The 25,189-nt window shown below is 40.6% G+C and overlaps 1 protein-coding gene across 1 annotated transcript in view; it reads left to right on the plus strand.

Annotated features, from left to right (window-relative positions):
* CACNA2D3 (calcium voltage-gated channel auxiliary subunit alpha2delta 3) overlaps window positions 1-25,189 on the plus strand; it is a 768,110-nt gene that overhangs the window by 355,705 nt on the left and 387,216 nt on the right. Inside the window, 3 exon segments of the mRNA XM_036869418.1 lie at window positions 1,527-1,586; window positions 1,679-1,829; window positions 13,228-13,302. Of these exon segments, the coding sequence (XP_036725313.1) occupies window positions 1,527-1,586; window positions 1,679-1,829; window positions 13,228-13,302 (286 nt within the window).

Raw genomic sequence — 25,189 nt, forward strand, 5'->3', positions numbered from 1 at the left:
ACAGTAAAACAGAATTGCATGTTTTCTCCCCCAGTGGAGCACTCGGTGATAAGGCTGTGATGGAGGAAGGGTGGCAGAGTAGGGGTGAGGTGGAGGATGATCAGATATGGTTGTGGTCTAAGAACACTGGCCACAATTCAACTCAAGGAATGTCCACTGAATGTCTACCATGCGTCAACACATTAAAAAAAATTCTCTTCATTTGGACTCAAACCAGTTCTTTGTGGAATTACACATTGGAACATTACCTAGCCTCACTATATATATAATTTCATTATGTGTGAAGACTGTCATCCTAGCTGTACTTGGCTTTATACAAATGTAGTATGTCAGATGTTTTTAAAATAAATTGCATTCTTCTCCTTTAGTGTACAATATATTATGTCACTTTTATTTTATCTTCATTACCTAATAACCTTCAATTGGCAATGGCTTCTCATACTTCTGTTTTCCGATTTGTTACAGAGAACCTTTAAATTAGGTCCATTTGCACGTGGGAAATGTAGGTACAAGGAGGACAAAACAAAATGACTCTTTGGTTTACAAGCTGCCATCTCATGATTATCTCTGGAATAATTTAGTGATGTTATCTTAAGCACGTGCCTATTATTAGCCCAGTGTGGTCCAGAAAACTGGCCCTTATTAATTGGAAAGGAGAATCTCAGTGCTACAATCAAAGTCAGGATTTTCTCCTGTGAAAATAATTTTCTGTTTTATTTTCTTAACTCCAAATCTGTTGTTTCTAATCCTCCATCCCTGAGCAGTACTGATGGTTTGAAAACAATGATTTCTATCTTATTTTTAGCAGCAAACACTTCTTTTTAAATGAAAGTTTATTCATAAAGATTAAGTTGTAAATAGAGAAGGTGAACCTTGGACATATCCTGACCAGTCTGCAAGCCATAAGACTAAGGATGTTGGATCCCATTTTACGTACGGAGAAAACCCCCAGGCTTCAAAGACTAAAATTCAAATTTTATTAGGCAGTATAGTTAGGGCCTTTATTTCATTTCAGTGTAGAAGGCCAGACAAACAGAACTGAAAAGAGAACAGACTTGTGTATATTCTGAGATTGGAAACATATTGAATGCTTTCTACCCCCCCGTGCCCTAGACATTACCTATCTGGGTCCAGGGACGGGGCCTGACTCTGCCCCAGAGATCATGAATGATGCAGCCAGGTCCAGCAACTTGAAGGACAGTGAGAAATGACCTTGGCTAACTTTATCATTAGCCATGGGAAGGGGCTGGAGTCATGTCCTTTCTTGATGGACAGTGGGTTACTAAAGATGTCACCACTCTCTAGCAGATCTTGGAGTGCCTGAGCTAAGGCCATGTTTGCTATGGCGTTCCAGCCCTAAAACACCTTCCCAGAGTTGGTGATGGAGCATGTGATGAGCTCCAGGGTCGGTGTTTGCATGTGATTTTTCACCCTGTTCATTCAGTCAGCAAAGCAGAGCAGCCTTGAAATGCTGTGAATAAATATTTGAAGTTTCTGGGTTTCTTATAACTCCATTTTTCTTCTAGGGATTAATGGGAACCAGATGAGAATGGAGTCATTGCCTTTGACTGCAGGAACCGAAAATGGTAGGAAACGGTCAAACCTCTTAGTTATTTTTTAAAAGAGAAAACTTGCAGAGATTCAGGATTCATTTTTACTTAATTTTCCTCTGATCTAGGTACATCCAGGCAGCGACTTCTCCAAAAGACGTGGTCATTTTAGTGGATGTCAGTGGCAGCATGAAAGGGCTCCGTCTGACGATCGCAAAGCAAACAGTCTCATCTATTTTGGATACGCTGGGGGATGACGACTTCTTCAACATAATTGCCGTAATTGCAGCTGTTTTGTGCTTCTTTGCACTTGAGTTCATGTGATCTTTTATCAGCAAGCAGTTAACATTCTTATTGCTTTTGTATACATAGCATTAGATGCCCTAGGATGAGGTCTCATTAGTCCCATGTGAGTTCACTGAATCGTGGTATTGGAGGGGTTTCGGGGACTGGGAAAGCAGTTGAGCACATTTTTTCTCACCTAGCACTCAGGCACTATGATCTGGAAGAGTAGCACCAGATTTAGTTTTCCTGGAGAACCAGCCCTTTCAGAACCTTGGGGAATTAGACCTAGCAAGATTTTCCTTAAACTACTAGATTTTCTCATGTGGAAATTAATTTTAAGCTAAGTTAGTCTGATGGCAATGATAGTAATAGTAATCATGATGGTAAGACAACGAAAATGTAGAGAGCAGTTTAAGGCTCATAGAGTACTTTATCTCAGCTTCAGAAACAAAAGTGGCATTTATTAAGTGCCTACTGTGTGCCATTTGCTTACTCTTCATATTGGTATTATCTTCATTCCTCACAGCAGCTGTAGCGTGTTTGGGGTGGTTTTGGCATTTTCTCAAGTCAGGTTGCAGGGATTGAGAGTGTCAGTAACTTGTGGAGGTCACAGAGCTGGGAAGTGGGAGATCCGGGAACCAAGCCGGGCATGAACACACTGCCTGGGCAGGAGCACTAATTCAGGAGTCCATCTCCAGTTCTTTTTCCTCTTCTCCCCCGTTCTCTGGTATGAGTCTCATCATGTTCCTTATTTCCGTCCCACTCTTTTCCAAAGATGATAGCCGCAATGAGCCTGGTTGTTTTCCTTGAATACTTAGCTGGGTGCTCCTGTGTGATGGTCACCTGTGCTTTTCCACATCACCTCTATCTGGGACACAGAGTGGCTGCAGCAGGCAGTGGAGGCAGTGTGGTGAGAGGACAGAGCTTGGCTTCAGGGATGGGACTTAGTTTTGAATCCTAATTTGGCCACATACAATGCCGCGTCTTGGGGTGAACCACTTGAGTCTGGCCTCAGCCTGCAGCTGTGATGCAGGTGCAGTCACATCGCCCCAGGGTCCCTTCCAGGATAACCCAAGCCTGGTACACAGGAGGCCAGTGTTAGGGTATGAAAGAAGGGCTGCTATTTGAAGAATGAGTGGCATGGACATGCTCCAAGAATGCTGTTCCTGTGTCTGCATGGCTTCTCCGGGCCCCTGAGCAGAGTGTGTCATCATGGAACGCTATTTCTGGCAGCCTTCTGCATGGGCATAACATCCACTTTTATTCACTGGGCAGAGGGCATGGGTATTGAAGTGACACTGGGCTTGCAGAGGGGATTGCTTCGATTAGTGTCCTGCCAGCTTCTGATGAGACTTGGAGCAAAAAGGCACAACAGCACAACAGCAGGGCACCATGATTTAATAGCTTCAGATTTTAAAAAGCCCTAAAAAGAAAAGGAAGAGAATAATAATTCCGTGGGAACAGAGGTTGTCTTGTTTATTCACTGAACTCTATCCCCAGTCCTAGGACAGTACCTGGCAAATAGTAATTTAAATCCTTGTTGAATGAGTTATACCAGCAGCTGCTTTCCATGGAGCACCACTGCCAAGTTGTCCCAGTGTAGATGATCTCATTGGATCTTCACCCGAGCTCTGTACCGCGTAGCCTGGAGACAGAGGCGCCAGGAGGTAGCAGCTACTGCCTTTAGGTCACACACTCAGAAGAAGTGGCACAGTGAGGACTCAGAAACTGTCCTAGGTTCCCCTTGTCCTGTTTCCTGAGGCAGAATGAAGAAAATGTAGTTGACACCACTCAACCATCTTACTGTGAAACTGTATGGCCTCAGGCATAGCTCTTTGAAGGAGATTTTTCAGACAGAACTTTGGGTTTCCAAATCAAGAAAAGTTACTTTAGTTACCAGGCTCACTGTGAGTATGTGAAGAACGGGGCTGATCCCCACACATCCTGAAGCATTTACAGATAAGAAGCAGCTAATTTGGGACTATCTTTCTTATTAATCTTTAACTACTCATTACAGAAGTATCAGAAATTTGCATAATAGAAGAGCTAGCTAATTACATTGTGAATCCTTTATCAGTCAGGATTAGTGTTCTGTTAACAAACCAATCGATTGAAATAATCTCTGTAAATTCATTAGATATACAAACAGTGTCAACTCAATAATGAAGAGAGGGTGATTAAGATAATTAAAAGTAGACATGCCAGTTATTATATGAACAGTTAAGGAAAAAACATTTTTTTTTACCCAAATTGGCCCCTTATATAAAGAAACCCATTAGAGGGCCCATTAACCTCACTGTACATCTGTTTGTTAGCTTTCAACATAAATGATCAGCTTCAAGACTATTTACAATAATTATTTCGACAACTAGAAAGATACTCTGAACTTTTTCATTTGAAGCCTCTATAGTAAAATCATGAAACTCTATTCCCTTAATGGGATTCAAATATGTTTGAATTTATATTAAAAGCCTGAGGTCATAAAAGGAACCACTAATTAGCAGTAACTCTAATGTATTGATTGCTTTAATATAGCAACATATGTAAAATTTTAAACAACTCAGAAATGTTTCCATTCCCTTTCCATTGGCACATATTCTTCTCCAAATTTTTCTGTATATATATGAACACATATTTTTTCCCACAAAAATAGAATCCTATTTTACAGACTATTCGCAACTTGCTTCTATACTTGTATTGTATCAAGTGTATCTGAAGAAACAGAGCATTCCATCCTCTATAGTTGGCATTAATTTTTTAACCAGTCCCCCCTTTGCTGGACACTATGCTGTTACTAATCTCTTTTCTACTCAAGAGTGCTACAGTGAATGGACTCGTACATATATTTTTGGCAGGATTGGGTGTGCTTCTGTTGAATAAACTCTGAAGTGAAATGTTGCAAACGAAGCGAAGGGGTGTCTGCACAGAGTTAGGTATTATCAGATGTCCACTAAGCAGGGTACAATGTTTGCATACTTAGAACTGTATTAGTCAGCTCCATCTGCCATAACTAAATACCACAGACTGAGTGGCTTAAGCAACAGAAATTTATTTTTATCCCAGTTCTAGAGGCTGGAAAGTCCAAAGTCAAGGTCTGGCAGGACTTGGTTTCTGGTGAGAATTCTCTTCCTTGCTTGCACATAGCCACTTTCTTGCTGTCTGTCACGTGGCCTTTTCTCCCTGTGCTTACGCAGAAAGAAAGAGAAAGAGGGCAGCTCTCTCACATCTCCTCTTATCAGGATACATCCCATCACAAGAGCCCTACCTTCATGAACCTCATCGAACCGTAATTACCTCCCAAGGCCCCATCATCCAATACCACCACACACTGGGGTTAAGGGCTTCAACATATAAATTAAGGGGAGGACACAAACATTCAATCCATAACAACAATATTTGAGGGTCCTAAATAGTAGATTTGTAATTGACAAGTCTTCATTTACATTCCCTTGAATTGTCTTTTCCAACCCTAAGTGTGTTTCACCAGTTTGCCTTGCCAAATTGTGGTGGTGGTTGTTTTTCCTCCATCTCCTTTTCCTATTTCCACAGTGGCAAAATTGCTGTAGTAATGTGATGTACGTTTTTCCTCCATCTGTCTAAAATGGTCACTTGCCCCCGTCTAGAGGGAGACCCCACTCCAGGCTCTTGTAAGTGCAGGGGGCTGGGATATTTGAAACTCCATTCAGAATGCCTGCAAATCTGTTTGAATGCATTGTTCTAGTTGGCTGGATTCCATTTACGGGGAGAGGACATTATCATTTCACCCTTCATTACACTGTCAGTTTTCTCTTGCTTGCTGGGTAGATGTTTGAGGAGACATTTCAGTGTTTTAGAGAGAAAGTAAACATACAATCTTTATTTTAAATGTTGGAAGCTCGTGTACATTGTAAGGTTTTTTTTTTGATACAAATCTAATTCATCGTTTCATTATGATTTTCAGTGCCATAATGGGGAAGGAAGGAAAAAGAATTAAATGGTGGAAAAGACTTTCCTTGCCCATTCGAGCCATTTTTGCATGTTTGTAGTAACTTCATTGCTTAAGTGCATCTTATAGTGTATTCTGAAAAGTGTCCAATCCATATCTTTCCAGAGAATAAACATGAAAAGAGAATGTTAAACTTGTTTTAGTTTTCCTGAGCAGGAATATTCAAAATCAATCTAAGACAATGAACTAAATGATTGAATTATGAAGAATAGTTGAAATATGAGAGTGATTTTGTGCAGTTGAAGTTAAAATTTAAGATCAGACCACTGGTGCATGAAGAGAGATGTCTCTGACAAGAGAAAAGCCATATTTTTTCGGATTCACTTTGAAGTCTACTAACTCCAAGCCATGCATTAAATTAACAATATTATCATAAAAATGAGGGTGCTAATTCTGTTCCATGCTGAAGTTAGAAAAATGATTTACAGAAGCCTAAGCCATGCATTAAATGAACACAGTATTAACTGGGCTGATATTGTTAAATCAATTTAAATGCCTCCTGTAGCCCGTGTTTGTGCAGAGTTGAATAGAGAAGAGCATCATTTGTTAGTTCAACCCAGAACTTTCTGGTGCCCTGGTTTTAATTTGCAGAATTTTCTTTAGAACCGTTTCTCCAGTGCTTTGCCTGCTGTGGATTGCTTTTTAAAGTAATCGATTCCGTATTAAAAGGTATGAGGATGGTATTTTCTTTCGGTGCTCATTTTTTCTGTACTGCTAATTACGTCCAGTCGTGTTTCAAATTACACAAGAAGCTTTTGTAATGCAAAAGATCCCTGGGATGCCTTGTGTTGTGAAAATATTGTGGATTCATCTGCTTCATTACATAACTCTACCCTTTTCATTCTAAAGGTTATTTAATCAAAAGTGCACCAATAAACCATAAAAGATTTAATGGAGTTCCAGCAATTCTACAGCAGATTCTTGCATTGTATGAGCATGCCAGTACTTTAATTCTATATATATATGTGTGTGTATATATATATATATATATATTTTTTTTTTTTTGTTGTGGAACTTAGTGGCTCTCTAAAACGTATGCATTTACTTCCTTTACTTTTTGTTTATTACCTGTTTTACAAAGAGGCTAGAGATTCTTATCATATTAGTTTATTTATTTTTTTGTCTTTGTGTCAACTATTTTTTTCTTCTCTTGGCTTTGTTTTCTATCTTTGCCATCAGTGATCTTCAGTTTTGCCTTTCATTTCTTTGTTCTGGTTATTTATTTATTCAACAAATACTATTGAGAGCTAAGAGTTAAGTACTGAGGCGCTTTTGTAGATCAGGAAGACAGGTTGTCTTCCCGCATGGACTGTTGAGGTTTTGTGTGTATGTGTGTGCTCTGGATGTGGATGCAACCAGGAAGCAGGTGCTCACGGTCGAGTGTGGACAGAGCAGTTCTCAGAGAGGGTTGGGTCGGGGCGGGGGAGGCTTAGAGAGCACAAAGCTGGAACATGCAGCCAACGGGGGGCTCAGTGATGGCTTCTTGGAAGAAGCGATGACGAAGTGAACACTTTAAGATAAGTAGGCATTAGCCAGGCATATGCAATGAGGTAGGGCAGGAAAAAGGAGAATAACAGTTGAGGAGGAAAGTGCTATTTTCAGGTTGTAGTAAGTTCTCTCCCACCCCCAGGAAGTACAGGCCTGGCTGGCTTGACCGAAAGGAGTTCAGTGACTGGACATAGTGGAGTGGGGGTGAATGTGGGAGGCAGAGAGAGTGGGTAGGTGGGGGTGATGGGGAAAAGAATGGTACTGGATTGAGAGGGGCGGTCCAGATCAAGCAAGTCTGGTCAGCCACGTAGAGGAACTGGTACATCCCCTGAAGGCAGTGGAAGACATGGAAGGAGTCTCTGCTGCAGGGTGACGTGTCCACATGTTCCCTAAAGTCTCTCCCTTCTTCATGAGGTCTTTCCTCATTATCCTTAAAGGCAACTGTTGATCTTCTTTTGTTAGGCCTGAAAGCTGCGTTGCTTTCATTAATCATGTCCAGCTTCCAACGTTAAGGAGGGTTCAGAATCCCCAGTATCATCCAGAGCCCAGTCAGCTGTCCTTTGCTCTCCAGTCTCTGGGCTGAGATTTACATGAACCAACATGTGACACTGTTCTACACCAATGCCGAAGCTTGCATGAATCTTGGTGGGTGAGCCCAGCCCATTTGTTCTTTGTTTTTAGATTCTTCTCCCAAAAGTTCTGGCCATTCATTGAATGAAACTTGGCTTTCCTCATTAAAATTCCCATTGAGGATTTTGCTGTGTCTTTAAAATGCGAGATGTTGGGAGTACTTCCAGAGATTGGGCAAAAGGAAAGAAAAGGCAGATGATGATGTATTCTTTGCTGTCAGAGCCTAGAGTTTGGTGGTTGGCCTGAATAGCATGGGTTTCTCTTGAGGCTGTTTTTTTTTTTTTTTGGATGGACCATGGCAACATCACAAATAAGCACTTTTTTGTCATGAAAAGGAAAAGCAAACATTATTGAGCACATTCTTTTACTAATAAAAGTAAGAAAAAGTGGTCCATGATCACTCCACAGTGATGATCATGTGCAAATTTAGCCAGTGTTTGATATCCCTGACACATGGCAGGTGCTTAGTTAATATTCAGGGAGCAAATGAACAAAGGGTTTCATGGCAGATACCTTCCCGGCTGGTATTTGGCAGTAGGCTGGCAGCTCTGTCTTGGCTCCCTGTCTGCCAAAGACCCAGGTGATTGGGAGGGTTCAGAGTGTGGCCTGGGGTGGGGCAGTGTACAGCCACACAATGTGGTGGTTTCTGTCTCAGGTATTTAGAAAGTCACATGTGCCTGTTGAAGCAGCGCTTCTCTCCAACGAATGCAGTCTGTGCTCTCTGCAGAGGTCAGGGGTACGTGAGCCCTGTTCCCAAGAGTAAGTCATGGCCATCGCCCCAACACCCCCTTCCTACTTAGCAAGTACCAACTGTCAGTCTTTCTGTGTAGCACACAGCACACTCACATAAATATTTTCTTTCATGTGCTCGTACACCCAGACACTTTCTTACATGCGGCTTCTCTGTTGACTCTTTACTGAACCATCTCATTTCATCCTCATGGTGAGTTCGTTAGAAAGATGCAGTTACAATCCCCATCCCCCCAATACGAACACTGACACCAAAGAGTGGAGATGCTTTGGCCAAGGTCACCCAGCTAGTGTGTGTCTGAGCCCAGATTTGAACCCACCCTGTTTGCCGCAGTTGCTTTAGCTCTACTGCTCTACCCTTGTGTGAATCAGAGGAGAAGAGCCAACCAGCCAGGAGAAAGGGAGAAGAAAACTGACAGTGACTGAGGCCCTGAGTCTATGTGGTAGATTCTAAGCTCTTTAAAGGGTGAAAGTTCTTTGTCCATCTCCTCACCACATGTTTAGTGGGCTGGGTAGACCATCTCTAGGGCTGCCTGGGCTCTCTCCTATCCTGCTAAGATACTCCTCTAATTTCCCAGAAACTTGCAGGAAGGACTAAAATGTTTGGGGAGAGTAGGGGGTGGTTGAGTGCCTCCCTGGGGTTCACTCTTGGTAGTGGGAGGGAGCAAAAACAAATGGCAGAAGAACATTGCATCTGGCTAATGATGATGTGCATTGCATCCTTTTCTATTAGACCATTGATATCTGATTGTTTAAGTAGGGATGAAGGAGAGCTGAAGGAGGCCACTGTATCTTAGCACTAGAGGTGACCAGATCTTCAGTTGTAAATTGACTTGGCCATCTCACATTGTTTCACAAAGTGGAAATCTAGGGGCCATCCATTAAAATGCAGAAATGGAAAGGTTTCCAAAAGGAGAACTGCTGGGAGCCTGGGAGCAGTTCTACATGCAGGGCACCCTTGGTGTCCCCCTCTGGAGGAATGCTGGGTAGCGTGGTGAGCATACACAGCCCATGGGCCTCTTTGGCACAGCTGCTTGGTGTGCACCATTCCCTCACACAGACGGCTGAGCCCCGTTCCCTTTGGTGATACAGTCCAGATTGCTCAGCATAGTTTTGTCCTGATGCAGTCAAGGGAAATTAGTTAACTGCAAGCTTGGATGATGCCACTAACAAGCTGGCGGGGGTTCAGAAGAGCAGATTCCTCCACTGTGGCCAGGGCTTGCACAGTGACGGCGAGCATGGTTTTGATTACTGCACATGTTCCTCCCTGATGAGGGCAAGAACTTCTTGGTCTTCTTTACTTGTAAGCCCCTCTCTGGTCCCCCACATATACAGGCCTTTATATAACAAAGCAGTTTCAGGTATTTTGCCTCATTGGATCCTCACAGGGGCCCATGGAGGGTAAACAGAAGATGAATTAGCACCTTATGCATAAGACCTGGGATCAGAGAGGTTTAGTGACTTCCCCAAGGTCACACACTGAGTGTATGGCAGGGGCGGGCCTTGGACCCAAGTGTCCTGACTGCTACCTCAGAGTATAGAACCCCAGGAATCAACATTGTGAATGTGTATCAGGTAGAATGTAGATAAAGTTTTAAAATTTACCTGGAAAATGGAGTTGGAAAGTTTTGGGCTGCAAGTTACAGAACAATTGAATAAAAGTTGCTTCAGTATATAGGTGTTTCATAATCTCATGGAAGAAGCCTCAAGGAGGGCAGCTGCAGTTTGGTACAGTGGTTCAGCAGTGTCAACAAGACCCCACATTGGCTCTATCTTCCTGCTCTGTCTTCCTTGAGCCTTGCTCTCCGTTCTTAACCTTGTCAACCTTTGCAACCTCATGGTTGCAAAATGGCTGCTGCAGCTCCACAATAGCATCTCAAGAGGGAAGGAAGGCAGTGGATGTAGAAGTGTTTTCCTTTAATGGCAAGAAAAAAAATTTCATTGAAACTGCCCAGAAAACTACTCCTTATGTTTCATTGGCTGGGAATGGATTACTTGACCACCCGCAGCTGCAAGACATGCTATGAAAGCCTGTATCCAACAGAGCGGGACCAAATAGCTGTGATTGCCTAAGACTGATTATGCTTCAGGAATGAAAGGAATTAAGCTTTAGGAATGGGCATATTATCACCCTGAACCAAATCAGTCAGTGAGGGAGGTGGAGGAGGGGAAAAATGGCTGGGTTTTTTTCGGTTTTTTTTTCCCCAGCAACTTCCAGTGTCAGTTTTATATGCACTGAGAGTTTTGTTTATTTTATTTTATTTTGGCCACACTGTGCGGCTTGCAGGATCTTAGTTCCCCAACCAGGGTTTGAACCCAGGCCCTCAGCAGTGAAAGTGCGGAGTCCTAACCACTGGACTGCCAGGGAATTCCCTGGACTGAGAATTTTGGAGAAGCATTTCTTCAGGTTAGACTGTGCAGTTGCTTCCTGGATCCTGAGATGACATTCCATTTGTCGACAGCTGATTTCAGAATTGCATAAATCTATTTTTTCTCCATGCCTCATCCCAGCTCTAAGTCCACTGAGCTATAATTTTTCTGATGGTTTTATGTGACTAAAAACAAAGATGAAAGAGGGAGGAAAAGTCAGATTGATAGGAAACATAGGCTTAGGGGCCAGAGAGGAGAAATTGGGGGCTCTGAGGTCCTGGGGTCAGTGGTTGGGAGGTCAAACTGCTTGGGTTTGAATCTGGACTCCACCCCATGTACTCCTCAGTGACTTTGGGCAAGTTGATCATCCTTACTCGGCCTCTGTTTTCCCATCTGTAAAGGGGGAGTGATTGGAAGTACTTAACTACCTGAGGTTGAGGTATCCTGTGAATGAAGTCTAGCCTGTGTCTAGATAAAGGAAATGCTCACTAACAGTTAGTTGTAAATATTAGTGTCATCACTACCCGTACTTTCTATTAAACATCTTGGTAGGTGAAACCTGATACATCTTAGTCACTGTTGCAGCAGCTGCCAGTCTGGTCCTCTGCAGTCTGTCCCTGCAGTGTGTCTAGAGTAGTTGTCCCAAGCTGATCTCTTTATTTCACCCACTCCCCTGCCCACAGCCTATGGTTCTCACTGCCTCTAGGCTTAAAGTCCAAACTTCTTAGCCAGACTTTGCTCGCAGGCTGGCCCTGTGAGAGATGGTTTTGGTCCCTTCCCTCTGGAGCTCTGGGCTGGGCCTTTGGTCGCTAAAGTGGAAATGCCATGATACTCTCATTGAACAAATTGTTCCCCAGTACCTACTCTGGGTCCAGACCTGTGCTTGTCACAGGGAATACACTGAGGAACCAGACATAGACCCTACTGATGTGGTCCCACATTGTGATGAAGGATCCAGGCACCAGGCAATTAAAATTTTGGAATAGATAGGAGCGGAGCCTCTCTTGCAACAGAGGCAGCTTCCCAGAGGAGGCAGGAGTGAGGTGGCCCAGAGGATGAACAGGCATCAGCTGGGAGATGCCAAAGGAGGGCTTGAGGCAGAAGGCCCAGTTGTGGAAGGCCTGAAGGAAAAGATGGGTCATCTCAGAGGACAGAAAGGGAATTAGGGCTGGCTGGTGCCGAGTTTATGGGGAGGGCTAATGAGTGAAGATGCTAGAAAGGTCAACAGGGCCGAGTGGCCAGAGCCCTGCCAAGCCCTGGGAAGGTTCCTCTGCAGAGCAGTGGGGAGCTCTGAATGGCATTGACAAGAGGGGGCATGATTAGATTTGTGTTTGGGAATGTCCCAACCTAGCTACAGTGCAGAGAACCATGCTTGATGAGAGAAATTAAAATAAGACCATTCAAATTTTCTCTTCCTAGCTGTGAGCTTTGGACAAAAACAAGCTTTCATAATCTGGGTATTCTGGAATCAAAAATGATGGGAAGGCTGGCATTGACCTGTGTGGACAGTGGTGTCACTGGGCATGTGCAGTGCTCTGACCAACACCTGCAAAGCCTCTTATAGGGGAACATCCAGGCCCCTCCTTTCCAACATTCTGTACTCACTCACATGTGACCCGCACATGGGTTCCGTAGCTCCATGAAACCAAAGGCAGAGCTGGAGCCCTATCCGCCCAAGTTTGGAGTGCTCTTTATTTATTTATTTTGCCTCACCATGCGGCTTATGGGATCTTAGTTCCCTGACCTGGGATCGAACCTGTGCTCCCTGCAGTGGAAGCACAGAGTCCTAACCACTGGACCTCCAGGGAATTCTGTGGAATGCTCTTTAGCTCTCAGCTGGACCATGCACTGTTAACCATGCCCCGGGAGCCCCTATGTTTGGAGTCACCCCTGAAGGATTATCAGTTAACTGTGTACACCCTGAACACTGCCATCTACCAATATGTGCTCTACACGTTTCCCCCTCAAACAAGAAATGAATAAAGTATGTCTTTGCACTTAAGCACAATTTTTTTGTAGGGGCACTGATTGAGAAAGTCACCTTATGTAAATGAAATGAGCCTGTGATCGTGCTGCTTTTTTGTTTGTGTGTGTGTGTATCCTTAAATTATTGTGTACCCTTTAAATGCTTAATTAAGTGTTTCCTCTTGACTGTTTTTCCCTTTTCAGTATAACGAGGAGCTTCACTACGTGGAACCTTGCCTGAATGGAACGTTGGTGCAAGCTGACAGGACAAACAAGGAGGTAGGGCCTGCCGCTGGACGGGTGCATCAGGGGTCATGGCACACCCATCTCCCTCACAGTGATCAATTACAGTAATTCTGTCCTAGTATTTAGAAACTCACCAAATGTACTGCCCTTTCATTTAGGGCCTTGGAACCCCAGTGTGTAGAACATTTATGAAGAGGCCCAAATAAAATCATGAAAGTAAAATACTTATATTGAGTTCAGATGCTCGCTAGTTCTGAAACAATCACATTGATTTTCTTTTTCTTTGCTCTAAGCACATCCTGTGTTGTGCTTTTCACCCATATTGACACCATTGAAAGAATATGGCTCTTGCTGTAATTTCAAAGAAAGTTGAACCCACTTGTTATATCTCTTCTTGCACTTAATAAAATTGATTAAATAACTGTTGGGGTAGATATTGGGGTAACTTGACTCCTGGATTAGAAGGTAAGCTTTACAAGGATAGGGACAGTGTCACTCTCTGCTGTATCCTTAATGCTCCGAGCATTGCCTGCTTCATAAATATATTGCCTGGAACAAAAGGAAGATATGTTAATGGAGGAACTTAGGAAATGGGATACAAGTTTCCTTTCCAGTTGGAGCATTCTTGGAAAATTTGCACAGTGGGTTTCTATAAAATTCTGTTTTCCTTTGGCCACCCTTAAATCTGTCAGTACAACCATCACAGCCACCACCAATCACCCCTACAGGGCCAAATGACAATTTAGGTTGAAAGTGTAGCTGTGGCTGCGACAATGTCACACGTCCTGGGACTCATAGCTATCATTACTCACATTGTTTTGTTGTACCTGCCATGTGGGTACAATAAAATAATGCTCCTCCCCTGGAGAGCAGATCCCCATGAGGTGACTGAGGACAATGGCCAAGGTAGCTCTCTGTGATGTACTGTGCATGTGCTGGGAAGAACCTCTGGCCCAAATGGGCAGGGAGTGCCATTGGTGCTATCCTAGATGCAGGTGGTAGAAGTTTGGGCACCTCTGAGGGAGTGAACAATAGAGGATTGGGAGAAATGCACTAGAACTGGAACACGGAGTGAGAAGGACAAATTATACAAGAGTTAATGTCCAAACTTCAATCTGAGGGGGAAGCACCACTATAATCAGCTTTGCTTTTAGGAGAGAGAAGCAAGTACATTATAGTTCAAAGAACAAGTGTATCCAGGGAATGTTTGTTCATGGTCATTTTTTCGGCCAAGGTAGGAAGAAAATAACAAACTTACAGCCAGATTTCTCTAGAGACTTTCTCTTTGTTTGGCCATTGCCTGGCTCTAGAGTTCACCCCCTTCCCAATTTTGTAGCATTGGAATATCTCCCAGAACCTTAAATAGGTGTCCACTGATGGTGCTTACAACATTAAATAGAAAAGATGCTTAAAATGCTTCCTTCAAGTGGCTTCCCCGATGAACAAGGGCAGTGTGGTATTTGGAGATATGAAGTGTAATGAATGAAAAAATTGTTAGAGAAAGTGAGCTAAGAATTTATTTAAAATCTCCTTTGAACTTATGAATGTTGAAGATTGAAGTCATTTGTATTAAAACTAATCCAGACTTTTTATTCTGCCAGTATGGAGTAGTCATATTTTAATCAGATCCCTCCCCTTACAACTGAAAAATCCTGGACGTAACCCCACAAACGAGTATAGGAAGACCTGCAAGGTAGAAAGAAGGGGAACTGCCTAGACTTAAAGACATGGAAGTGAGTTCCCTGGGTTTTTTATTGATTCCCATAGAATCAATATCTGTTTTATAATAGAATCTGTTCCCAAATAGAGCACTCCAGAAGCTTCCCACCTGGGCCAACAACAGGCATAGACAAAAACAAACAAACAGAAAAACAAACTTCCAAGAAAAGCCTGTTTCCTTTAGTCAAAGGACCAGGGAAAGAATGGCCTAACAATAAAATCCTTTTGTGACAGTACCTTTCCTATTCCAGCCAAACACCAATGGAGCAACCAATAGACCAACTGTCCACAGTTTCAGCAGGGCTAAACAGGAAGTTGGTCTTCCACCCCACCCACAACCACTTGGCCCTTGTGCCACACCTCAACAGAGAGATTGACTGCCAAGAAAACTGATTAAATAGGACCCAGAGTCTCACTGTATATAATCCAAAATGCCCAGAATGCAATTAAAAATTCCTTGTCATCCCAAGAACAAGAAAAGTCACAACATAAATGTAAAAGACAATCAACAGACGCCAATATTGACAGGAATCAGATGTTGAAATTAAAATTAAATTTAAAATTAAATTAAAAAAAATTTTTTTAATTAAATTGTTTCAAAAGCAATTAAGAATTCTCTTTTTCATTTATTTTTCAAATAAATGAAAAAATATAAAATCTCGGTAAAGAAATAGAAGTTATAAAAAAGAGCCAAGTGGAAATTATAGAACTGAAAAATACAGTCACCAAAATAAAAAGCTCACTGGATCAGCTCAATTGTAGAGTGGAGATGACAGCAGATAGAATTAGTAAACTTCAGGACAGATCAATAGAAATTATCCAGCCTGAGCAACAGAGAGAAAATAGATTGGAACAAAATGAATAGAGTCTCAGGGACATGTGGGACAGCAAAAGGGCTAGCATTCATGTCATAAAAGTCTCAGGAGATGAGAGAGAGTGGGACTGAATAGATATTTGAAGATATATTGGCTGAAAACCTCCCCAAATTAGTGAAAGGCATAAACATGCATGTTCAAGAGGCTGAGTAAATTCCAAATAGGATAAATCCAAGTAAATCCATGGGAAGACATTATAATTAAATATAATTACACAAGGAAAAAAAAGTGATATCCACCAGAGGGAAATGACACATTATTTAAATTACCAATTTGAATAACAGCAGATTTCTCATATGAAACAATGGAGACCAGAAGGAAGTGGCGTTGCATTTTTCAAGTACTGAAAGAAATGAACTGTCAACCTAGGATTCTATGTTCAGTGAAAATACTCTTCATGAATGAAGGAGAAATAAAGACATGCTCAGAAGGAAAACTCTGAGAATTTGTTGCCAGCAAACCTACCCTTAAAGAATGGTTAGAGAATTTCTCCAAACAGAAGGGAAATAACAGAAAAAGGCTTGACACTTCAGAAAGGAAAGAATATAGGGACTTCCCTGGTGGTCCAGTGGTTAAGACTCCACCCTCCCAGTGCTGGGGGCCCGGGTTCTATCCCTGGTCAGGGAACTAGATACAGCGTGTGCATGCCGCAACTAAGAGCCCGCACATGGCAACGAATATCCCATGTGCTGCAACTAAGACCCGGTGCAGCCAAATAAATTAAAAAAAAAAAGGAAAGAATATAGAAATGGTTAAATATAGAAGTAAGTATGATATAGTATCTTAACTCTCAGGAGGTTTTTAAAAAATTTTATTGAAGTATGGCTGATTTACGATGTTGTGTTAATTTCTGCTGTACAGCAAAGCGACTCATTTATACATATCAATATATTCTTTTTCATATTCTTTTTCTTTTTCATACTCTTTTCCACTATGGTTTATCACAAGATATTAAATTATAGTTCCTTGTGGTATACAGTAGGACTTTGCTGTTTATCCTTCCTATATATCATAGTTTGCATCTACTAATCCCAAATTCCCCATCCTTCCCTCTCCCATTCCTCCCCCCTTTGGTAACCACAAGTGTGTTCTCTATGTCTGTGAGCCTGTTTTTGTTTCATAGATAAGTTCATTTGTGTCGTATTTTAGATTTCACATACAAGTGGTATCATATGCTATTTGTCTTTCTCTTTCTGACACTTCACTTATTATGATAATCTCTAGGTCCATCCATGTTGCTGCAAATGCCATTATTTCATTCTTTTTAATGGCTGAGTAATATTCCACTGTGTGTGTGTGTGTGTGTGTGTGTGTGTGTGTGTATGTGTGTGTGTGTACCACATATATACCACATCTTTTTGTTTTGAATTTTATTTTATGATATTTTTTTATACAGCAGGTTCTTATTAGTTATCTATTTCATACGTATTAGTGTATATATGTCAATCCCAATCTCCCAATTCATCCCACCACCACCACACCCTGCTTTCCCCGCTTGGTATCCATATGTTTGTTCTCTACATCTGTGTCTCTATTTCTGCCTTGCAAACCAGTTCATCTGTACCATTTTTCTAGATTCCACATATATGTGTTAATATATGATATTTGTTCTTCTCTTTCTGACTTACTTCACTCTGTATGACAGACTCTAGGTCTATCCACGTCTCTGCAAGTGACCCGATTTCATTCCTTTTTATGGCTGGGTAATATTCCATTGTATATATGTACCACATCTTCTTTATCCATTTGTCTGTCGATGGGCATTTAGGTTGCTTCCATGACCTGGCTATTGTAAATAGTGCTGCAATGAACATTGTAGTGCATGTGTCTTTTTTAATTATGGTTCTCTCTGGGTATATGCCCAGTAGTGGGATTGCTGGGTCATATGGTAATTCTATTTTTAGTTTTTTTAAGGAACCTCCATACTGTTCTCCATAGTGGCTGTATCAGTTTACATTACCACCGACAGTGCAAGGGGTATACCACATCTTCTTTATCCATTCATCTGTCAATGGACATTTAGGTTGTTTCCATGTCTTGGCTATTGTAAATAGTGCTGCTATGAACATAGGGGTGCATGTATCTTTTCAAATTATAGTTTTGTCTGGGATATGTCCAGGAGTGGGACTGCTGGATCATATGGCAACTCTACTTTTAGTTTTTTGAGGAACCTCCATACTATTTTACATAGTGGCTGCACCAGTTTACATTCCCACCAGCAGTGTAAGAAGGTTCCCTTTTCTCCACACCTCAGGAGATTCTTAAATCATATTTGATAGTTGAAACAAAAATTATAGCATCATCTGATGGTGCCCAATGTTTGTTGAGGAAATTCTTAAGACAATTATATTTGAAAGTGTGGAAGGTAAAGGGACCTAATTAGAAGTAAGATTTCTACATTTCACTGTAAGTGATAAATGCTAATACCAATAGACTGTGATAAATTACATATTTATATTATAGTACCTAGAGCAACCATTAAGAAAACAATAAAAAGAGGAATACTTAAAAAGTAACTCACAGAAATGTAAGAAAAGAGAAATAGAAATGAGAAACAGAGGAAATGAACAGGAAAAAGAGATAAAGTGGCAGACTTAATCCCTAACATATCACTAATTATCTTAAACATAAATGATCTAGGCACACCAATTGAAAGATAGAGATTGGCCAAGTAGATTTTAAAAAAATGACCCAACCATATGCTTACTACAAGAAATTTGCTTCTAATACAGTGACATAGTTATGTTGAAAGTAAAAGTATGGGAAAAGATATACTATGCAAACATTAAAAAATAGAAGTGACTATATTAATATGAGGTAAAGTCATCTTCAGAGCAAAGAAAGATACTAGAGACAAAGAGGGACAGTACATAATGATAAAATGGTCAATCCACCAGGAAGAAATAACAATTCTAAATATGTTTGGACCAAACTACAGATCTTCAAAACACATGAAGCAAAAATTAAAAGAGTTGAGAGTAGAAATAGAAGAACTTACAGTTATAGTTGGGGACTTGTACACTTCACAGTCATGAATGCTAGACAAACTGAAAATCGGCAGGGATATGGAGGAACTGAACAACACCATCAACCAATAAGATACAGATACCATTCATAGAAGGCTTTACCCAACAACAGCAGAATATACATTCTTTTCAAGTACCCATGGAACATTAGCCAAGATAAAACAGATCCTGGGTCATAATACAAACCTCAACAACTTTGAAAGAGTTAAAATGATAGAGTATTTTTTATAATTATAATGGAATCAAATTAGAAATCATTAACATAAAGACATCAGAAGAATCTCTAAACATTTCGAAATTAAACAATATACTACTAAATAATTCATGGGTTAAAGAGGAAGTCTTAAAGGAAATTTTAAAAATATAAAAGTGAATGAAAATGAAAAGACAGTGTATCAAAATATGTGGGACAAAGCTATTACAGCATCCAGAGGGAAATTTATAACACTAAATTCTTATATTAAAGAGGAAAGCCTCAAATTAATAATCTAACTTCCTAACAAAAGAAACTAGAAAAAGGAGAGCAAAATAAACCCAAAGCAAACAGAAGGAAGGAAATAATAAAGAGCAGAAATTAATTACAGGCATACCTCATTTTATTTTGCTTCAGTTTATTGCACTTTGCAATAATATTGTGTTTTTCACAAACTGAAGGTTTGTAGCAACCCTGCGTCAAGAAATTCTATTGCCACCATTTCCTCAACAGCATGTGCTCACTTCATGCCTCTGTGTCACATTTTGGTAATTCTCACAATATTTCATACTTTTCCATTATTACTACATTTGTTATGGTGATCTGTGATCAGTCATCTTTGATGTTACTATTGTAATTGCTTTGGGATGCTACAACCTGGGCCCATATAAGATGGCGAACTTAATCAATAAATGTTTTGTGATTTAATGCAATTCCTGTCAATTACAGCAAGGTTTTTATAGACATAGACAAGAGTATTCTAAAGTTTACATAGAAAGGCACAGGGCCTAGAATATTAAACAATCTTGAAAAAGAAGGAAGTAGGAGGAATCAGTTTACCCAATGTTAAGGCCTATTACATAGTTACAGTAATTAAGACAGTGTGGTATTGATGGAGGAGTAGACGTATAGATCAATGGAATAGAAGAAAGAACACGGAAATATACCCACACAAATATGCTCAACTGATTTTTTATAAGAGTGCAAAGACAATTCAATGGAGGACAATATCCTTTTCAACCTATAGTGCCAAAGCAATTGAACATCCATAAGGAAGAGGAAACAAACAAACAAAAATTTAACCTTGGCTGAAACACTGAAACTTAAACAGAATTTAACTCAAATGGATCAAAAACTTAAATGTAAAATGTACAGCTATGACACCCTTTGAAAAAAAAAGAGAAAGTCTTCAGAAAATCTAGGGCTAGACAAAGAGTTCTTAGGCTTGACACCAAAAGCTCAATCCATAAAAGGAAAATTTGATAAAATGGATCTCATTGAAATTAGAAAAAAACCCTTTTCTATGTGAAAGACCCTGCTGAAAGGATGAAAAAATGTGTGGTTTGCAGATACCTTCTCCCAAGATATAGTTTGGAACTAGCAATCTATATGAATATACTAACTATATGTAAACCACGTATAGATAGAGTACAAGTATATAAAGAATACATAAATAATGCCAACTCAAGAGTCCAAGCATAAATAGAAAATGGGCAAAAGACATGAAGAGACATTTTGTTGAAGAGGATATACAGGTGACAAGTGAGTTCATGAAAAGATATTCAACATCATTAGCTAGGGAAATTGAAACCCCAATGAGGTATCACTACACACCTATTGGAATGGCTAGAATAAAATAAATGAATAAATAATAAAAAACACCAAATGCTGGCTAGGATGTGGAAAAACTGGATCACTCATACCATACACTGCTGAAAGGAACATAAAATGATACAACCACTTTGGGAAACATTTGGCTCTTTCTTATAAAACTAAACATGCAATTACGATGTGACCCAGCAGTTGCACTCTTGGGCATTTATCTCAGATAGATGAAAACTTGTGTTCACACAAAAACCTGTACACAGATGTTCATAGCAGCTTTATTTGTAGAAGCTAAAAACTGGAAACAACCCGGATATCCTTCAGTAGGTGAATAGTTAACAAGCTATGATATATCCATATCATGAAATACTACTTAGCAATTTAAAAAAAAGAGAACTATTCATACCCACAATAACTTGGACAAATCTTTGAATATTTGGGGAATTATCCTGAGTGGAAAAAGCCAATCCCTAAATAATATATACTGCATGATTCCATTCTTATAACATTCTTGAAATGACAAAATTATGGAAGTGGAGAACAAATTAGTGGTTGCCAGGGGTTTGGGTTGGGAGTGGGGAGAGGTCAGTGGTTATAAAAGGGCAGCATGAGGGAACCTTGTTGTGATGGGATTGTTATGTATCTTGACTTTATCAGTGTCAATACCCTGATTGTGATATTCTATCACTATATACTATATAGATAGTGTATATATATATATATATCACTATATCCTGTAGTTTTGTATCATGTCAGTGGAAGAATACTAGGTAAAAGGTATAAGGCATTTCTCTGTGTTATTTCTGACAATTGCATGTGGATCTATACTTACCTCAAAATAAAGAGTTTAATTAAGTATACAAGTTGATCTTAAAAAGGGGCTTTATCAAATTAGTGCAAGCAGTTGAACAATGTGTGTTAGGTTGCTTTAGTTGTCTTAAAAAAAGGTGCTGATTGTAGCTCAGTTTCTAATGGCAAGGGATTTCAGTGTTCTTACCTCAAATCTCAGAAGACAAAGCATTTATTTTTCATTGGAATCTTGGGATATTTTAAGCAAAGATGAGCTCTTTTGGCTAATTTCAACCAATTTCCATTTCTATCATCAAATAGATGTTAGGCCACATACATTAAGGACTCGCATTGTGGCTGTGACACAGACTAGCAAATTCATAAAAAGCAAAATGACAGTTTACATCACCTCACCTAACTGCAAAGTCCTGGGGCGGAAAAGTCTGCACCCAAGGCCTTGAACATGGTGTCAGGAGTCATCCCCGCTCCCTCCAGTGCCTCCCCTATGTGTCTTCTTGTGGACTCTGATTCTGCAAGGTTAGGTGCACATTCTGGATCCATAATTGCATCTCCAGTGGCTGGAGCAGCCCAGCCAGCAGCCTGGTCCCAGTGTCTACAGCTGTGGCAAGGAGGCAGGCCTGTGTTGGACAGACCTGCTTGGTTTTCCAGAAGGAAAAGACTGGGCAACTAGGTCAGTACCTATGAGGTTGATGCTCAGTAGAACTCCGAATGAATGAATGAATGAATAGATAAGCCACCTGGGAGAGGATTCTGGTTGAAAAAAATTTTTTTTTCATTTCAGTAGAAGACCCACAAAACACTGAAAACAAAAGCATGAAATGCATTACATTTTAATATAATCAGGATAACCTGAACTCGATTGTGAGTGAAATTATCTGATTCCAGGGTTGATATTCCCCACTACTCTGTCTAGTTCAGTCCAAATCCCTTGAATGGCAGCTTTGAAGCCATTTTCTCATGTTCTTTGTGAAATAGGAATGGGGATTATGACCTTCTGTATAAACCTGTGTACAACGGGCAATGTGCCTGCACGTTGATGCCAGCCTTCCATCCTGTGAGTTAAATAATTCTGACTAAAATATGCCAAATCCTTTGGGATGTTTCATTCTTCACTCAAAATATCCATATATATCCTGACAAGTTCTCATAACAGCCAAATATCATGTCTTTCTTACCTTTTCATCTTATGACGATTTCCCTGGTGGCCACTGTAATGCTACCTGCAGTTAATGAAAGGGTATGAAAGGGCTTCTAGAAGGTGACACCTGGGATTATTATGTCATGTACCTTCAGTCCAATGACAGTTAACTCTGGTTTCCCAATATTTAGGTGACCTCCTGAAAAATCAAAACTGGATAATTTTAATTAAAACAGAGTTTGATAAAAATTCATCTTAAAAATTTGAAAGAGGAGTGAGAGAATCTTGATGTCTTGAAATAAAAGAAAATGTTAGGGCAAAAACACTGGCCTTGGACAGACTAAATAGTCCTGTTTCACAGATTTCCTGTGATTTTGCTTGACATGGCCCATGATACATCATCTCTGAACAAGTGATCTTGAGATTCTATTAAGTTTTTGTTTTTGTCTTTCAAAGTATTGTTTACTGTCTAGAGAGAATTTTGCTTTGCTGCTTGATGTACCAAATAACGGAAATATTCTTTCTTTAAAGAAAGAGTAACCATGACAAATTGGTTGAGCCTGGAGTTTAAATATAGAATTCAAATGAGTAAACTCTCGTCCTAATCTACTTCAGACCTCCTGAACCGTTCATCAGACCTTAAAATGAACCTCCTGTGGTCTCTCTTGGGGGAGGGAGGAAGATTAGTGATATGGTTTTTCTCTGGTTTTATAATGAAGATGTTCTGAAATCCACTGAATTTCATGGCTCTGTTCAAGATTCATTTGTATTTGCTGCAAAATCAACCAATCTTAGAAACCCATGTCACTCTCATCTTCCTCCACAGTTTTGATCTTTTCCCACGGGATCAGGAGACACTGAACTTCCATGAATTAACAAAAATACACATCAGAGTTGCTGGATTTTCCCCAGTATTGTTTCTTCCAGCCTGAACTTTGTCAAAAGAGTCATCCTGGATTCTAACACTTCCCACTTCCCATGGCTTTATGGGCATCCAGTGTACAGATGGGTATACATTGCACAGATTTGCCAGTGTTTCGGGAGTGAGGGCTATGTTATGAACTGTAAGCAGAAAGTAGCCCTCTGCACACTGGTGAATGTTGCCTGCCCAAACACCAAGGGAGACAAAATTGCACAGAGAACAAACACTAACCCATTTTTATTCAATTCAGAATTAATAAAAATGTAGTAAGAATTGCATTGCTTTAAAAAATGTCACAGTACATTTAAAAATACAGAGAAAAATTTGGAATAACTTAAATGTAAATAAATTTTTCTGGATCCAAAATAACACAATGAGCTCTAAACAAGAATAAGGTGGGTTTACGTATATTACCACCAAAGAGTGACGATGGTCTATAGTTAGGTGAACTAAAAGCATGACGTTGTACAGCAGATCTCTAGAACTTATCTTGGAATGTTGAATTATTGGGCCCCTCCTCATTAAGTCTTCCATCATATGCCTCCTGTTTGCCTATCCATTCTCCTCTTTTGCTATTATGACATTTCCCCCCAGCCCTGCCCTCCATCATCTTTCTCTCTCTCCCTCCTTCCTTCCCTCTTTCTTTCCTATTCCAGCCATATTAAAATTCCTATAGCCTAGAAGTCATTGTGCACCCTCTTGAAACCTTACATGTGTTCTGTTTTCCCTGTTTGGAACATACAACTTTTTTCCTTCCTATTCTCCCACATCTCTTTTGCCCAATTAACTTTTTCATCCTCTGAGCTCAGATAGAATAACAGTGCCCTCTGTGGTTTCCCCATGATGCCACGTGGCGATCTGGTTTCTCTCCGCCCTTCCCACTAGCCAGGGCCTCCTGGTTGATTTTGTATTCACCACTGTTTCTACTGCATCCAGCATAGGGCCGGGCTGTGCATAAAGAGCACTGAATGGAGGAAGGAAGGAGCACATCGGATCAAGTCAGTCTCCTGATCAAAGCCCTTCCAAGGTTTCCCATTCCACCTAGAATGAAACCTAACCTTCTTTTCAGTGAGGGCAATGCCTGCCGACCACTCTACGCTCTGTCTTCATCCACTCTGGGCATGGAGTTCATTTCTTTGTCATCCCGCTCTACGCCATGCCCACTCCCACCTCCTAAGGGCCTCAGCACTAACTCCTCCTCCTGAAAGAAGTAGAAGCTTTCCTTTTTGGTTAGATCCCAGCCCAGAGGTCACCTTCCCTGACCCCTGCTCCATGTTACCCTGCTCTGACTCATGTGAGCCCTTGTGACAGATGTTCCTTTCTTTTTATTTACTTGTTCATTTGTCTGTCTCTCACCCACAACCTGAAAGATCTCTCTGTGGACACTCATACTCTGTGTTTTGTCACTGCTGCCTCTCTTAGAAGGAGACCTTGCCCATCAAAAGCACTCAGATATTACTGACTAAATAGGTGAGTGAATGGAGAAAGGAATATTCATTTTCTCATCCTGCTATAGTTTAACATGAAGTCTTAGGTCTTGAGAGTAAAAGAAAAAGCTAGAGGTAGGGAAACTGACAGTTGAAAAATGGGAGCTGATAGTCTAATTTTGTGGGGGGGGAAAGACCAAAACCG

This window comes from Balaenoptera musculus, chromosome 11 (assembly GCF_009873245.2).
Source record: "Balaenoptera musculus isolate JJ_BM4_2016_0621 chromosome 11, mBalMus1.pri.v3, whole genome shotgun sequence".
Taxonomy (NCBI): domain Eukaryota; kingdom Metazoa; phylum Chordata; class Mammalia; order Artiodactyla; family Balaenopteridae; genus Balaenoptera; species Balaenoptera musculus.